Raw genomic sequence first — 16,986 nt, 5'->3', positions numbered from 1 at the left:
GAGTTTGAGGTGTTCCAGCTCCTGCTTCTCTCCTCCCGTGTGCGTAGATGTCCCCTATCTGCCCTGCTGCTTCCCTGAAAGGCTATCTGCATAAACATGAAAATCTCTCTGACATTTCCTCACCTCATTTAAACAGACAGTGGAAATATTATATTCCCTCTTGACATATTATGTATCATCCCAAAGCTCCACAATGCTGTGCGGTGGTATGGCATGGTCTGGGTGAGTCACAGATTCCCGGACTGTGGAGAAGCCCATGTGAAGTCTGAGAACGGAGTGACACTGAGATTAGATGTCTGGATCCCCCGCTTCACACCCCACAGGGACGATGCATGAACAGCTGCCCCTTCCTTGTGTGACTGGGACCACAGTTAACAGCTACACTCATTAGCATTTATACTGCAGAAGGCTTTAAAACAAAAGCCCAAGTAAACCTAACTAGTCCATACTTGCCAGAACAATTGGGTTATTTTTCGGTCCAATGGCCTGTCATATCTTATTCCCCTAGGAAAATAAACATTTCTTGTCTGCTGTGGTGTTGGTTCCATGTTTAACACCAGTTTTACGTGACTTAAGACTTCTCAGTGTTTTGTGTGCTTTAATAAAATGCTATCTCTTTGCATCTCTTCAAGCTATCGAGTCAACTGTTACGGGACCAGTTCTCTGCAGAATTTTTAAAAAGCTGTTTAAGCAGCTGAAACTGTCAGAAGGCCGTGATGGGGCTGGTTTGGCATTCTTCCCTTCAACTCAACCCCCCTTCTGCTGCCTAACGCTCTGAACAAGAGAAACCAAGGCCCCGCTTGTGTTTGGCAGTACACAGCCTAGCAAAGCAGCAGGGCAAAGGCTTTCCCGCCTCATATGCTTGTGAATACTTTGAAGCCCTGAAGTTACTGCTGTTGCTAACCCCGCCACAACGCAAAGGGCTATTTTGAAGAGCAGGCGGTGATCCAGCATGCAGCAGGACTGCTAGGTAGCACTGAGGGAAGAGCCCTGGGTGCACAGGGGCTCAGCTGCTTCTGCAGGGACTGGGGAGCCCCTGGGGAAAGCCTGGCACCACCTCCTCCTGCTGCAACATGATCCCCAGCCTGCCCTCTCCTGACAGGGCCTTTTAAAAGTGGTTGGCTATCCTTTCCATGTTTAAAATGTCTTTTGGAGTCAGTAGGGATGAACAACATGCCAGGTTGTTGGGAGGAAGCCTATTTTTGCTTTCTCAGTGGTATCCTACGATCACAGGGAACAAGTTGCATTTTTACAAATTTGTAGTGAAGAAGGCTTGTTGATTCCCAAGCTCTCTAGTGTGCAATTGTGGAAGAAGTCACCTGTTGCTGATTTTTTCTCAGTAATCTGATTACATTTGCTTTTTTCTCCTTTAAAAAATATAAAATAAAAAAATACATTTTCAAATAGAACCTTCAAAATGTCTTGACAGCCTGAATCAAACCTGTGAAGAGGTCTCAGCTGCTCCATTCATCTCAATAGATTTCTGACATAAAGCGGGGATTTAGCAAAACACTTAAATACTTGATTCTCTTAAAGCACATGCTTAAGTACTGTTGAAGTACCTGCACGCTTGTGCAGCTCTGTGGGTTTGGTACAGTTGGTTGTTGAATCAGGCCTCTTTCACTGCTTATAACCTTAGCAAAAAGTCAACTGAAATGCTTATACCACCACTCTGAATACATCCTTCCTGCCTGCTAAAGTCAAAGACAAATCGAGCTCAATACCAAATAATTCTGGGACAGCCACTCTCACTTTCCATGCTCACGTTTAGTTCACTGAATGATTCTCTTGCAATTTCCATTCCTAGTGCATCTAGGAATCTTTCTGTAGACCGTAACTTCATTGTGCTCTGCATCATCTCACTGCTGACAGTTTATAAAGATAAGGAATCATCCAAAATCCTATGTAAAAGGTGCTTTCTTACAACTATTATTGAAGCTGTGGAGAAACCCACAGCCTTTAATATATTTATCCTCAATTATTTTTCTGAAGTTTGCATCTATTATTAATCGATCTGTGAAAATACAATACAGAAAAGTAAAACCAGAAGTCAAAGACCCTGCCTGCAGTACAGCAAGTAATTGGACCCCAGGATCCCAAGCTGCCACTGCAATCACTGTACTGTATTCCTCAACTCTGTAATGATTAAAATAACTTTCTAAACCATTGCTTGATGTGGTGAGCTGTATCCACTACATTTGGGAAGATGAGAATTGGCAGGCAGTGAGCTCTAGTGAGAGACTTTCTTTTCTAACCATTAAGATGCTGAATTCATTAAATAATTAAAGATTTTAGTTTCGCATACCAGTTTGATTTCAGCTCTACAAATTCATGTTTTGATTTCAGCTCAACTTAAAATTGGAAAATAAAATTAACACATGAATTTAATCACCATTAAAGGACTCTGGAATGCAGTTAATAAAAGCATTTCATCTGTGTGTATATACACATCTCAAACTCTGTATTGATCATTTTAACAATGTGCGTAAGTTTAGATAATATTTTAATGAGTGTTTGTGTGGCAGATCTGCTAGCTATTGTCAATTTACTAGATGTAGTAAATATTTAATAGTTACTGTAAGATTTTTTCCGTGATATCTTGAATTAAGACTACAGAAAATACCTCTACAGTAGAGAGTTTTATGAGTTATCTCTGTTAGAATATGCAGCTCTCCTGCCTGAATAATACCAGTCTAGCATTGTTAATTTGTGAAGTGGAACAGGGGGCTAAAGTACAGAGATTTATCTGGAAATGCTAGTCAGTAATATCAGAAAAATGACTTAAGGATGCAATTTGGCTACTTTAAGTTGTAAACCGATTTTAATTTCTTAAATGACAGCAACTGATTGTCTATTGGTTAACTGTGAAAGTACAGTTTTAGTGCCTCTGTTTAGTTTTTATAGATGAGGCATTCATCAATTTTAAAAATAAATGAATGAAAAAGTGTGTTGTGTATACACACAAGGGAAAATGCCGTTGGCTCAGATGTTGTGGTTTTAACCTGGAAGATGTGTTCTCAATTTTAATTATCTTTTGAAGTACTAATACTTTATAGTAACTAAAGCATCTTAGAGTTTATTGTTATCGTTCCATTGAAATCTTTGCAACTGATAAGTGTATCTGTAGTTTGCAAACAAAGAAGAGCTCCAACAACAGCAAAATTATAATTAATATTCTGGACAGCCATGGTTTCTATAGTTCAGTGTATGTTTTAATCTCTTATTTTCCTACTCTTCTCACAGTTTCTCCCTAGGCATTTTTTAAAAAGATGTAGGACTGATTTCCCATGGTATGCTCCACTTTGGGAGTGTCTCCCCACGTTACAGCTTTTGTGCTGTGAATCATGCTGCTGCTTTAGTTCTGTCTAGGTAAACATGACTTAATGAGCTGTGATCGGTTTGTGTTCATGTAGATTCTGAAAATAGCCTCAGAAAACAAGCATTTTATTTATTTGTAGGATATGAGAATCTGTGAAGGGTTGGAACAACAACAACAACAAAAATAGTTCATATACAGTAGTTGCATGGTGAAGAAAGTATATCAAATTTATAGTTCCTCAATTCTTTCTCAATAGTTACATACAATTTTTAGGTCTAGAGATTCATAGTTATTAGATGCTAATTTTAGAGGTTCATTGCAATAAGTCCTTACTGAGAAATGAGATGTATTTCCGTAGGGCTTTTCACTTTTCTCCACCCCATTCCTCCCCCCTCTCTCCCCCCTCTTCATTTCAGGTAGTTTCTGGAATAATATTTAATAGCACGTTTCAGTGGGTCCAGGGAATTCCTTGGTTTAGTCTATATGTTTTAAAAGGGTTGCTGAATGATTGCCTTTGTGTCCAGCTAAACATTAATTTCCAGAGCTGGTTCTGTTTCCATTTGACTACGCTTTAGATCAGATAGAGAATGAAAAGCATACTACGTTCAAAACTTACTAGAAATGCATAGTTGTGAGATTGCTTTCAAACCCTGAAATTTACTATCAGGCTTCCCATCACAAATAAAGTGTAAGTTTAGAGATGGTTTTCATTGAAATGTAATTTCTGATTCTTGACAGGTGACTTCATCACATTTGTGTGTTGCACATTAGGCTGTGCAGGGTTTTATAATGCTGTTATAGCCGTTGCAGCACTAGATCAGAACAGATTCTTTAAAGTGTTTGGTGATGTCCTATTCCTTATGTTAACATGCTTTTCAGATTTAATTCTGTTTAATGAAGACTCCCTTGCATCAGTCTTCTGTAAAATTATGAATATTTCCTGGGCCTTTAGGAATTCCAAACAAACAAACAAACAAAAAACATAAAAATGGCAAAATGCTACTTAGAGTACATCCTTAGAGCCTGTGCTGGCTCTGTGTCATCTGCAGTAGTCTTTTTGAGAACCTGAGGGATTTGCATAAATGCTTTGTCTTTTTTTTTTTTTTTTTAATTTTATTTTTTTAATTACCCAGAGCTGCAAATAATAATGTCTTAATGGTGCATTTGGTTGTGACTTTGACTTAAAGGTAGCCTGCAAGGCACAACACAGTGAAAGATATGCAATTTTATTTTCTTAAACACAAAATACAAGGGATCAAGTGCTATTTGCTCCTTTATACAAACAGCATGCTGTGAACCTAATTCCATTTTTAAATGCAAAAATGTAGCTGCAAATAAACAATTTATTTTCGGAAGCTCAAAAACTTCATTTTCTAGATACAGTGCATTCCCAAATATTTGAGGAAAGAATCTTAGTTTTATTGACGTTACACTTGCTGGATACCTGATGTATATACATAAGAAGCATAATGTATTTGTTGGACTTTCTGTTCAAGGATTTGATTTTTTTGTTGTTTAAACCACTTTAGATTGAAACTTTGTAAAGTCCACCCAGAGACGTACAGGTTTTTGAAGGAACAGTGAGATGATAGGTAATTTCTAATTAGACTAATCCAAGTTTGAGTTGTATTTGAACAAACACAGTGTCTTCTGCAGGTAATTATGTAAGTGCTGGTCAATGTACACTTGTATTTCTGAGAGAAACATTGTGACCTTAGTAATAGCTACCAACTTTTAATTTGATATTTAGGTACATGAGGTATACATATCTACACTACAATGAATTGCTGGTGTTTTAATTCTGTGATTTTGTTTTGTCTTTTTTTTTTTTTCTTTTTTTTTTTCAGAGAGTTCTTAGTTTTTCTCTAAACCACTTAAAATGTAATAAGAATGTAGCTATGTATTTGTACAGAGGGGTATATGAACTTATGAACTAATATTATGGCTGTGTAGCTGTTCTGATTCTTTACTTTTTTCATATCTGATATTTTTCTGACTTCTAGTTGTCTTTAGCTTTTGAATTAAAAAAAAAAAAATCCTCCAAGAAATCAATCATAAAACATTCATTTACTTTAAAGATGCATGGGTTTCACCTGTGTATGTCCATTTGGAAACTTGTATTTACAAGTTTAAACATGCTTTTAGTTTGTGAAAGAGAATTGCAGAGCTAGATACATTGAAAGACACTAAGCTGTTCACATATTGAATATTTATACCAATTTAGAAAGAGGAGGAGTAGGCATGTGTGCTGTAATGATTTCAATATTGAACTGTGTTGAACTGTTCATGCTATCGTTGACTGGTGTAATAGTAATATAACTTAAATCCTAAAGAGATGTGTCTAACATAAAAGCCATTGTTTTGTTTTTCAAAACAGCTTTTTATAGCATAATGTCTTATTCAAGGAAGTATTTTGTAGAGATGTTCTACAAGAATTGCTTTGAAAATAACAGTTTTCAAGGAAGGCCTGTTTTTTCACCATTTTACATTTAATACATGGAAATGATGTAAAAATAAATATCTTCCAACAAAGATCTACCAGGAAGCATCATTTTCTCCGTTTCTATTGCCTTTATCTTCTAATAATAACAGTTTTAAATAATAAAGATTTCCTCCATGCTGTACTATCATGCCAAGTTTTGCATTACTAGATAATCCTGGGCAGCAGCGGCAATTTGGTTTTTAATTCTGGCAGTATCATCTACCTGCTAAACAGAAGTGTGGTCATACATGTTGCTACTTATTTTGAAAACAGGTATTTGAAACAGATTCAACATGAACCCAAACGCTGACTTCAGGCATGCCTTTTCCCATTAATTCTCTTCTACAGCAATTGTGTTCATACCTGTGTATTTACATAGTAAGAAGAAAGATCAATGCAACTGTGAAATAAAATTTTGTATTTTTTTCTAAGCAATATTTAGATTTTATTTCCGTGGTTGCCATTCCCTGTTTTGAACTGTAGGGTAGAGAAATTCAATGAGCATAGTAGCTATGCTTATAATAGTGAAAATGATTGAGACAGAAAACTTTATGTAGAATTTGAGTTTAAAGTAAACAAAGTTCTTCAGATTAGATGGCATGGACTCTCTGCTTTACTCAATTATTAATGTATTCCAGCATGTGGTTATCACTGAAATATCCTGTATCTTTCTAAAATGGTATGTTAAAAAAAAATCTGATGCAATTTATTTAGATCTTACCCTAATCTTTTTTTCTTGACCACTGTTTTTTTTGTCTTTGTTTCCCTTAGGAATTCTACATGCTTGATGGAGATGGAAAAAGATGAAAAACAAACTGGATTCATGGAGAAGGGTGAAGAAGGCAAATACTTAATGGAACTTCATTACCTTAGAAGCGTGTTCTAAATACTCTTCCTAGACATCTTTCATAAATATTCAATATATCAACACAGTGACATGATTGGAAATCTGGCTCATCAAACAGTATACACTGGAAGAAGCCTACTTGGAATGTGACTGTATTGTTTCTAAGAGTTTGTGAGAAAATGCTATAGACATCTACCTATTATTTATTAACTCTGCATCTCAATTCAACTGCAGCAAACTAGTCTTTGAAGTGAATAGAAACAGAGCCCTTTTGGATACTTTTGTTGAACATGACTCATGGAGAAGAGCTTGGCTCTGAGATGCACCAGGATTCTGTTGTTCTAACTTACCTAGAGGGATTACTAATGCATCAAGCAGCAGGAGGCTCAGGTACTGCAGTTGACAAAAAGTCTACTGGGCATAGTGGAGAGGATCAGAACTTTAAGATTTCTGGAAATATATTTCCCAATTGTCAAAGTAATGGTCCAGTTCTTAACACAAATACGTATCAGGGATCTGGCATGCTGCATCTCAAAAAAGCAAGACTGTTGCAGTCTTCTGAAGACTGGAATGCAGCAAAGAGAAGGCGGTTGTCTGATTCCATTGTGGATTTAGATGGAAAAAAGGAAGCGTTGCTAGCTGGCATGGTTGAAAATGTGCCTAAAGGCAAACAAGATAGCACATTACTTGCCTCTTTGCTTCAGTCATTCAGCTCTAGACTGCAGAGTGTTGCTCTGTCACAGCAGATTAGGCAGAGCCTTAAGGAGCAAGGATATTCCCTTAGCCATGATTCTTTACAGGTGGAGAAGGATTTAAGGTGCTATGGTGTTGCATCCAGTCACCTGAAGACCCTTTTGAAGAAGAGCAAAGCAAAGGATCAGAAGTTGGACAACAGCCTGCCTGATATAACAAAGAACCTGCCCAATGAGAGGTTTATAGAATCTCCTCATGCAGTGCAGAGTGGACCTAAAGTGATAAATGAGCCACTGTCATGTGCTGCAAGATTACAAGCTGTTGCAAGTATGGTAGAGAAACGATCCAGTCCTGCTGCTTCACCAAAGCCCAGTGTAGCATGCAGCCAGCTAGCTTTACTCCTTTCAAGTGAAGCTCACTTGCAGCAGTACTCCAGGGAACATGCTTTAAAAGCACAAAATGCAAATCAAATAGCAAGTGAGAGACTTGCAGCTATGGCCAGATTACAAGAAAGTGCTCAGAAAGATATTGGCCAATTCAATTTAGCAAAAGGAATGACAAGCCATCTCAATGGTCAAACAGGATCATCAACCAAAACGGTATCAAGCAAAAGCAATATAGCACCATTTCAGAGTTCAGTAGGAATCACGCATTCGCCTCCCAAAAATGTGGGATTCAAAAGTACTTTGGAAAGGAGGAGTAATGTGAAAACCTCTCCCAGCAACAGTTTGCTCTTACATCTTCTGAAAAGCCAGAATACTACCAAACAATTAAAAGTGCATGAAGAGAGCAGCACACCGACAACTATCGATGAGTATTCAGATAACAATCCTAGCTTTACCGATGACAGCAGTGATGACGAAAGCTCCCATTCTAACTGTCTTCCCATAGACTTATCCTTTAAACAGAGGACAGATAAACCAGATGCAGGTCCGCCTGCATCATTGGATAACTTGACTCAGTCTTTGCTTCATAGCTGGGACCCAAAAGTTTCTTGTCCAGAGAACAAGGAAGACAAAGACACTCCAAAGGCATCTAAGCTGAATCCCCATCAAAAAGTAACACTACTTCAATTGTTACTTGGGCATAAGAGTGAAGAAAAGGTTGACAAAGGTAATGAGCCTCAGGGACCACACAGTGCAGCTGATGTGGCAAAATTCACTGTACAGACTGGTAAAAGGACTCCTGTTACTGACAGTCCCAGTGCAAATCGAATGACTCCACTAAGCACTCCACCTTTGCTTGCTTCTACAAAAGCAGACTCTCCTATAAATCTCTCTCACCAGTCGTTAGCCATCAAGCGTAACTCACCACCATATGCCTGCAGCATCCAGCCAGACAGGCTGGTGAATCCTGCATCTAAACATTTGATAGACCTTTCTAAAAGCAAAGAAATTCAAGGAGCCAAGCTGAGCAGAAATGATAGTCCACAAAACTCTTCAGCTTTCAGTGCCAGCAAGCTGTTGCAGAATCTTGCTCAGTGTGGTATGCAGACTTCCATGTCAAGTGAAGAACAAAGACCTAGCAAACATCTGTTAGCAGGGAACACAGATAAACCTGTAGGCTTGATTGATAGATTGAACAGCCCTTTGCTTACAAATAAATTGAGTACGCATGAAGAAAATAACAAAATATTCAGTTGTCAGTCTGTACCCACTGAACAAGGACTTCCAGGTTCGGAAATAGAAAATCTCCTTGAAAGGCGCACTGTCCTTCAGCTGCTTCTGGGAACTCCCAATAAAGGTAAAAGTGAAAAGAAAGAGAGGATGCTTTTAAGAGATGAAGGTTCTCAGGAACAGACAGATAAGGCTTTGAATGAGCAAATATTGACAGTGAAAATAAAAACTGAACCATCTGAAGAATCAAATGTTCCTTATAATTCAAATGCACAACAAATAAGAGAGTGCAAGGGTAACAAATTTCAAGGATTTATTCATTCACTGCAGAGAAACACAGCTGCTTCTCCAGCATCTGAGGAGATGAAACCTGAGCCTCTTTCACCTCAAGATTTTTCTTTTTCCAAAAATGGTCTGCTAAGTAGATTGCTGAGACAAAATCAGGATAGTTACCCTGCAGATGAGCTGGACAGAAGTCACCGAAACAATGAGCTAACACACCTGGAATCAAAGAGTCTTTGCACAGTACCGAAGAAGAGGAAGCTTCATGCTGAGCCTTTGGAAAGACCATTAAAAAAGATGAAAACTAATGTGTCTGATGCTGCAAACAATCATGTTTCTCCTACAGAGGCACTGTATGGACCTTTGCTAAACCAGCAAGAACTGAAATTCAGCAGAAGTGATTCTGAATTTAAATATGCTGTAAGTCATGGTTCAAATAATGAAAGTGAAAATAGGGGTTGGTCTAGAGATAGTAAAGGCTTTAATGTGTTGAAACAGCTGCTTCTCTCAGAAAACTGTGAGAGAGATCTGTCACAGCATAGGAATAACTTACTAATGGAAGGCAAGAAAAGAGGAAACAAAAGCAATGCAACAATTAAACCTGAATTCAGCATTTCTTCAGTAAACACATTAATGGGAAGTCCTGTGCAACAGAGCAATTGTGTAGATCACAGAACATTTCACTATCCAGTAGTGGTAAAAAGTCCTGCCAGTTCCCCCTTTCCCGAACATTTGGGGAGTACAGTATCTAGGCTTGAATCTGACCAGTTTAGTGTGTGTCCTGTGCCCAGTGAGAAAGGTCCCATCAGATGGGTTATCACAGGTATGGACAAGAATGATTATGAAAAAGACTCTCCAAGACTGACCAAAACCAATCCGATATTGTACTACATGTTACAGAAAGGCGGCAACTCCATTAGCAGCCAAGAAGCACAGGACAAAGAAATTTGGAATGAATCTTCATTTACTGGTAGTTCAACTCATGTTACAATCAAAGAGGAGTTAACATCTGATGCAGAGCTTGAAACTCCTTTTAATAACTTAAGAAGCCCTTACAACAGCCATATGGGGAATAAGACCTCTCATCAACATGGTGTGAACGGTGAAGTGCATGGACTTCTGGAAAAAGTGCTAACAATCAAAAAAGAGCCAGAATAAACTACAGTCTCATCGATGAGTTTACAATCAGTGGTTTTGAATCTTTGTTAAAAAAAAAAAAAAAAAAAAAAAGAAAGAAAAAAATAAAAATGAATACGAACTTGACTACTGTACAAATTGAGCATGATTTTAGAAAAGCATGGCCTAATTGAAACATGTTTTCATTTGATAAACTTTTTATTTTTCTGGTGATGTTATTTAAAATACATGTAGATAAAATTTGCTTTACAATAGATCATCACAAGGAAGTTAGGTTGTAATTTGTACAAGACATCTCTGTATGCATCAAAATAAGTTATGAGTACTCTTTGATCAGAGTCTTATTTGGATCTGCAAGTCTTTGGTATAAGATAAAGTGTAAGCGTACAGCCTAAGTGGTGGTAATGCTGCGTTTCCTCCCTTTCCTGTAAAATAATCCTTATTTTTGGAAGCCTGAGCATAGAGACAGTGTACCTTTTTTTTGAATGTTTAATAAGTTTTGTGAAATTTTAAGAATAACTTTAAAGAAATGGAGCAGTCCGTCCAAGCTTGTCACACAGGGAAAACCTGTGCCAGTGTTAATAACTGAACTGCACTGAAATGTAATTTTTGGTGCTTCCAAATTTTATTTTATTTTTAAACCTTGTTTGTGGTCCTGCCAGAATAGCGGTGTAAAATCTATTTTTCTTCTTTGCCCTGCTTTTGACAAAAGCCTTCCTCAAATCCTTAGCTATAGTTAAGAGTTCCTAGTTACGATTGTTTGCTTTTTTTTTTTTCTAGGTTTTTATATAAAAGGCAGATTTTCATATATTGTGCAAATACTACATGAGTCTTTTGTTGGTGCATTCCTGTCATTTCCCTCCTTAACAGGGGAAAGTCAAAATGCCTCTTGGAGTACTGCATTTCAGAAAGCTTAGCACATAGATTTTGTGAGGAAAATGGTGGAAAGTTTGTGAAACAGCTAATCAGAATTGTTTGTTTAGCATCATCTTGCTTCTTTTAACGAAGAATACCAACTGCACTAAAGCAGCACATCAGGCTTCCACTCAAATATAGAATAGGATTTTAATGAAAAAATGTGTTGGCCTCTTCCTACAACTAGGGGAAAAAAATCCATATTCTGCCAATATTTACTACTCTCCGAACAGCTGATGCACAGTTTAATGCACTGCCTTTTCTCTGCAGAAAACTTGGTTTCAGAATAATTTTTCAGGTTGCACTGAGGATAAAATTGTAGTTTTGTCATGTTTTGTAATGGGTAGAGGGACATGTCTCAGAAATTCTCCTCTGCCCTTTTCATCAGTCCCCACCTGTGCTGTGATTTGTAACATCTGGCAATATCAGCCTGAGATGGGAATAACTGAAAATTGCAGTCAAAGCGGAGACACCTTAAAAGAATTGCTGACTGGGGAAGAGCCAAGCAGCACTGTTAACACTGTCAGTGTTAACTCCATTCGGAACCCTTACTTCTCCCGGGGGAGGAGGAGGACAAAATCTGGTTCCTCTAAATTATATGCTTTAAAAGTTTTACTGAACTTTTAACTCCTCTGAAAGAATGTTCTCTGTAGCTTTTAATTTCATTGATAATTCCCTGAGCTATCAGAAAACAGCTTAATAGCTGGCTTGCACAGATAATGAAAGCTGCACTCCTTGTAATGTTGACCATTTTCACCGTTGAGAGCTGATGACATGACAAAACTCTGCTATTTCTTGTTTCACTCAAGTTTGCAGAGATGAGTGGTGGGGCATTTTGCTCTCTTCCTTCCTGGTTTTGTTTCAGAGACACTTTTCCCAGCCTTCAGGCTCACCTAGACAGAGTGAGCTGTTGTCCCCTTCTCATCCTCTGCCCGCCGCCTAAGATTAGTTTCCCTTCTTTCCAGTGCAGTCCCTACTGAAAAGGACTTCTGCCTGCCAGCTGGAAAATGCACCACGATTATGTTTAACCTTCCTGGGGATGTCTTCTTTTAGGGAACACAAATGTTTGGCAGTATCCAATATAAAACATTCCCCTGGTTTATACGAGAAATAACAGAGCAACTTAAAGATATATTTTTATGTTATTTGGGTGAAGCGTAATATATTAATGGGCTGTACAAAGAAGATTTATATTTTAAAGCCTTCATGCAAATCTAATATCACTTTAAATGTCATTGTCTGAAGAGTATTATAGAAATAAATTTTGTCTTTAATATTTGCATTTATAAGTGGCCCAATGACAATTCAGATGTCTCATAGAATAGTCATTAATGATATAAAGTATATTTTGCATTGACAGTGGAACTGAATTCTTTTTATATGAGTCAATCCAACAGAAGTATTAAAAAAAAAAAAAAAAGAAAAAAAAAAAAGATGGCATTTTTTCCATCCATTAAACATCTCTTAAAGTCTTAATCGATTATTTTTCTTGAAACAACATGTATATAGCTAGGAAATATATACAATATAGAATAATAGATGCTCCCCGGAGTAAATACAGGGCTATAATTTGTTTGAAGGGCTCCACAGAAAAATGCAGCTTAAATGGAGGTGAAATAATCTGTGAAAATTTCATCAAAGCAAGGTTCAGATGAAAAGTAGGGAAGAGTCTAACCCTAACAAAAAGTAATATTGGAGTCTAGGAGTGTGCTTTACCTATGTATTTATTCTATGGTAGTCTGTTGTTATAATATATACTTTGGAACATTTAATTTTTAAAGTTTTTAAATTTTTTTAAAGTTTTATAAAAACATTTAAGTTAAAATGTTAAGTTTGACTAGTTAATGATTTAGCTTTCTTTTAAGTGGTGTTAATGAAAGGATATTACAATTCTCACACATCTTTAAACTATAATACACAAGAATTTAATTGTAGGTCATGCTGTTCATAGAGGAATCTTGCCTGTTGTGGTCACTGCAATCTCAAAGCAGTGTGTAGCATAACGATGAGGCCCTTGAGAGGGAAGGGCATGCTAACAATGCTCTTCAGTTGGCTGCTAAAAGGGCAACAGTCTTCTATGTGAAATTCTCCAGCATCACCTGTGTTAGTGCCCCCTAGGGAAGAGAGTTCTTTTTCAAAATCTGCTCCATCCACATTTACAGCCTTCAAACCTGAGGACCGAAGGCTTTTTCATTATTTTTTATCTTGTAGCTTGGGTGAGTGAAAAGGAGTCACAGTTGTCATCCTTGGGATATCTTCCCTCTGTTCTTCCATCAGAAAAGGGAGGTGCAGGAGCTGTGTTTGCTGCCCCAGCAGAACTGGTAGGGCTTGCCAAGTTTTCCCAAGCAACCCAAAAGATCCTTGATTTCCCCCCATCGCTGCCACAAACCAAGGTCATTTGTTGCATAATGCTCTGTGTTCTCATCAAATCTGGTCTCCTTGGTTCAGTAGATACTTACTGCTAGGATATGTGTTTCAGCTGTGCCCAGTATGCTTCCTCAGCCTGTGGGAATGGAGGCTTCAAAGATAAGTCTTCTGTCTTAGGTTGAGGTTGCGGCTAGGCCTTTAGACTGTAGATGTGAAGACGAGCAGGGCTGTGTCAGATAAGGGGAGCAGTAGCAAGAGGTGCGGGACTGTTGGGTGCTGTTGTGTGACCTCCCCATCCTAGAAGCAGGGAGGGAGGAGAGGAGGTTGCAATGCAGTTGTAAACAGGGGAGACTTCTGGAGGAAAGCTGCCTCCACCTCATGGAACAGTGAAGAAGTGAGATAGGAATGTGTCTATGCCACACCTAAAGTTGTAGCTGCAGCCCCTTGCGACATGTACCGGAATTAGCTTGAACCTTTCTTAACTCTGAGTAGTTGCAGCAGCAGTGATGCTAAGTGCCCGATGCCTTGCTCGAGGTTGGATCTCCAGGCTTGTGCTGCTTCATCTGCCATGTCACTGCAGTGCTCAAACCAGATAGGTCTGGGGTTTGACTTGTAATTCCCAAACAGATATGCCTTTTGTTTCCAGAGGGAAGTGTAAGAGACTGAGGTAACCAGATTTTTAGCATCTCCTCTGCCACAGTGTGAGGCAGTGATAGGGGGGTGACACACAACTGCAGAATAAAAGCTGTGTTGCTAGAGGGCTTCTCCGCTGATACCACTTAACCTGTCAGCGCAGTTTGAGAAGTTTATAAACACTGTCAGATCAAAAGGGAATTCAGCCATAACTTTCACTTTTCTTAGCCATTTTCTCTTAGTAATATTTTTAAATTTTTGATTTACAAATCTTTTTAAAAGAAAGAGATGAATGGTTTAAATTTTCCCTGTTAAATGTTGGTGAAAGTATTACAGCTCTCATTGACATCAGTGACATGATATTACCGGTTTGTTCTCTGCAACATCTTACAGAGGAGTAAACTGGTAAGTATATATTATATATATTTATATATAATGTAAATATATTGACTTGTTACACCTATAATATGTTGAAATTGGTTTTTAAAAGGTGATGTAAATAGTGGTTTCCTTAATGAAAAATACATATTTTGTATTGTTCTAATGCAAAGGAAAAGAAAAACCTTTTAATCTTTTTTTTTTTTTTTTTTTTTTGTTATGTATATTCCATGTATAAGTGTAAATATGATCAAATAGGTTTAAAAACTTTTGCATGTATGTATACAGTTGCAAGTCTGGAAGAATGTATAGAAAAATACTTTTATTTAAAGTTGTGATAACCTGCTGCATGAAAAGTGCATGGGGGACCCTGTGCATCTGTGCGTTGGCAAAAATGTCTTAACAAGTCAGGTCAGTTCAAAACACAACAGTATTCCACTTCTGGACATGACTTCTGCTGTGGTATTTTAGCTTTGTGAAAGAATGTGCTTCAAAACAAAAGGGTCTGGGAAAAAAAAACGCAAAACTACTTTTAAAACATGAAGTACTCATACAACTATAATCAGTCACGTAAGTTCAGGATTCCATTTTACATAATTGAAATATTGTACCAGGACTGTTCCATTGCTGTAAAACAAAGGAATATTGATTTTTCATTGCCGTACATAAGAATTTGGGATTTTACCACAACCAATTTTATTGTGATGTGTTTTCAGTAATTTATCTAACTGGTCTCATTTTTTATTAGAAATTAATTTCTTCATGTGATGTCACAAAACTGTACATACTGCAGTGTGAAGTTTTTTTAAATCTTTCAGTGTTTACTTCCTGCAGAAGATTTGAATAAATGAGAAAAATGCATTGTCTTGATGGTTTTTAAATCTGCTTTATTTCATGGGTACGTTTTGTTATTAGAGTGCTAGTGGGCTTTATGCATCAGTGCTATTAATATAAATTTCTGACAACAAAAATATCTCAAGGAACTTAGGGGGATGTATTCTTCAGCAAGGCTACTGACTGGAAACAGAATCAAGGAGCTGGAAATGAAACAATCTAAATCAGATTAGCAGCTTTACTTTACAAAGCACTCCATTATGTCTTATTCAAATATCCTGCTCCTTATTAACTTGAAATCAGTGACCATAAACTAGAAACCTTTAAATGGAATTTTTTAATTTGAAAATTGTTTTAAGCAAACATTGAAACAAATTCAAGTTGCCTGTCCTGTGCAAGGCAAGAAATGTGTACTTTCCAATTAAAATCTACTTTTGCCCATATCACAAAGGGGACTTTTCAGTTGTGTTGAGCTTAGGTTCTTAAGCAAACGTGGAAAACTGAACACAATTTGTCTGTGAAGACTGTAGAAAGATCTAACAGTGTGTTTGCATCATATTCTACAGTTTTTTTTTTAGGTTAGCTTATGACATCAGTGCCACTGGTGGGTTGCAACATTAGTGCAAGTGGCATTTCCCCAGAGAATTTTTGTTCGAGGTCATACAGGTGCACTATTGAGAGCTGTATATTTGCAAGTGAGCAATTGGGTCATGACTGTCTTGGGTAACAGTAACAGCGATTTGCATGGATCATCCTATAATTTCTGATTTCTTCAGACAGATAAACATGCTTCTGTGAGGTTCTTTGGAAGCTTTCTGGAAAGTATAAATTATAATCCATAAATTTAATTTTAAAATGATAATAGTAACTCCATAGATTTCAGGTGGGTTTTCATGAGGCGTATTGCTGAGCATTTTGATTGATTGTTATCGTAAATCAGATAGGGTCTGGATACTGGCTGTCTTAAAGTATGATGTCACCAGAGATGCTCAGCTGTGCTTTGGAGGGAAAAGGCCCTTATACCCAGCTTCTGCTTAGCCTCTTCTCTTCAAGAATAGGCATGCACCTGATTTCAGAGATGAATGGCTAAGCCAAAATACAGCCACATAAAAATGCTGTATGCCTAAGGAGACAATCTAGTCTTCTAATAGTAATACAGCTGGGAAATCATTTCTGAAATACATGCTTCCTTGCTGACTCGATTAATTTAATTTTAATTCTACCAACCAAACAAAAACAATGGTATGCCTTTATTTCTCATGTGAATATGTCCTAGGGCACTTTCCTAGGGGCACCTGAATATCACCATTTGTTGTTGTTTTTGTTGTTCTGTTGATCAAGGGGAGTTCAGGCACTTTTAATTTCAACATATTTATTCACAATATACTGTTACACCACGTAAAACTTGCTTTGTGTCTACCAGAACAAATAGGCCTGTGGAGCTGAGCGTATGGTATGCTAAACAGCCTTTGGAGTGACGAGA

General features: G+C 37.6%; 1 protein-coding gene across 6 annotated transcripts in view; it reads left to right on the top strand.

Annotated features, from left to right (window-relative positions):
- The window catches only part of NRIP1 (nuclear receptor interacting protein 1), a 145,060-nt gene extending 129,525 nt beyond the window's left edge, over positions 1-15,535 (top strand). For all 6 annotated transcript variants that reach the window (XM_082783443.1, XM_082783442.1, XM_082783441.1 and 3 more), the window contains one exon: positions 6,573-15,535. In XM_082783443.1, coding sequence (XP_082639569.1) covers positions 6,939-10,397 — 3,459 coding nt within the window. In that variant the 5' untranslated portion in view covers positions 6,573-6,938 and the 3' untranslated portion in view covers positions 10,398-15,535. The remainder of the gene's footprint in view (positions 1-6,572) is intronic.
- Positions 15,536-16,986: the final 1,451 nt, after the last annotated feature.

Source organism: Aythya marila (assembly GCF_965140915.1).
Source record: "Aythya marila genome assembly, chromosome: 1".
Lineage (NCBI taxonomy): Eukaryota > Metazoa > Chordata > Aves > Anseriformes > Anatidae > Aythya > Aythya marila.
This window is presented reverse-complemented; position numbering and strand designations above follow the sequence as displayed.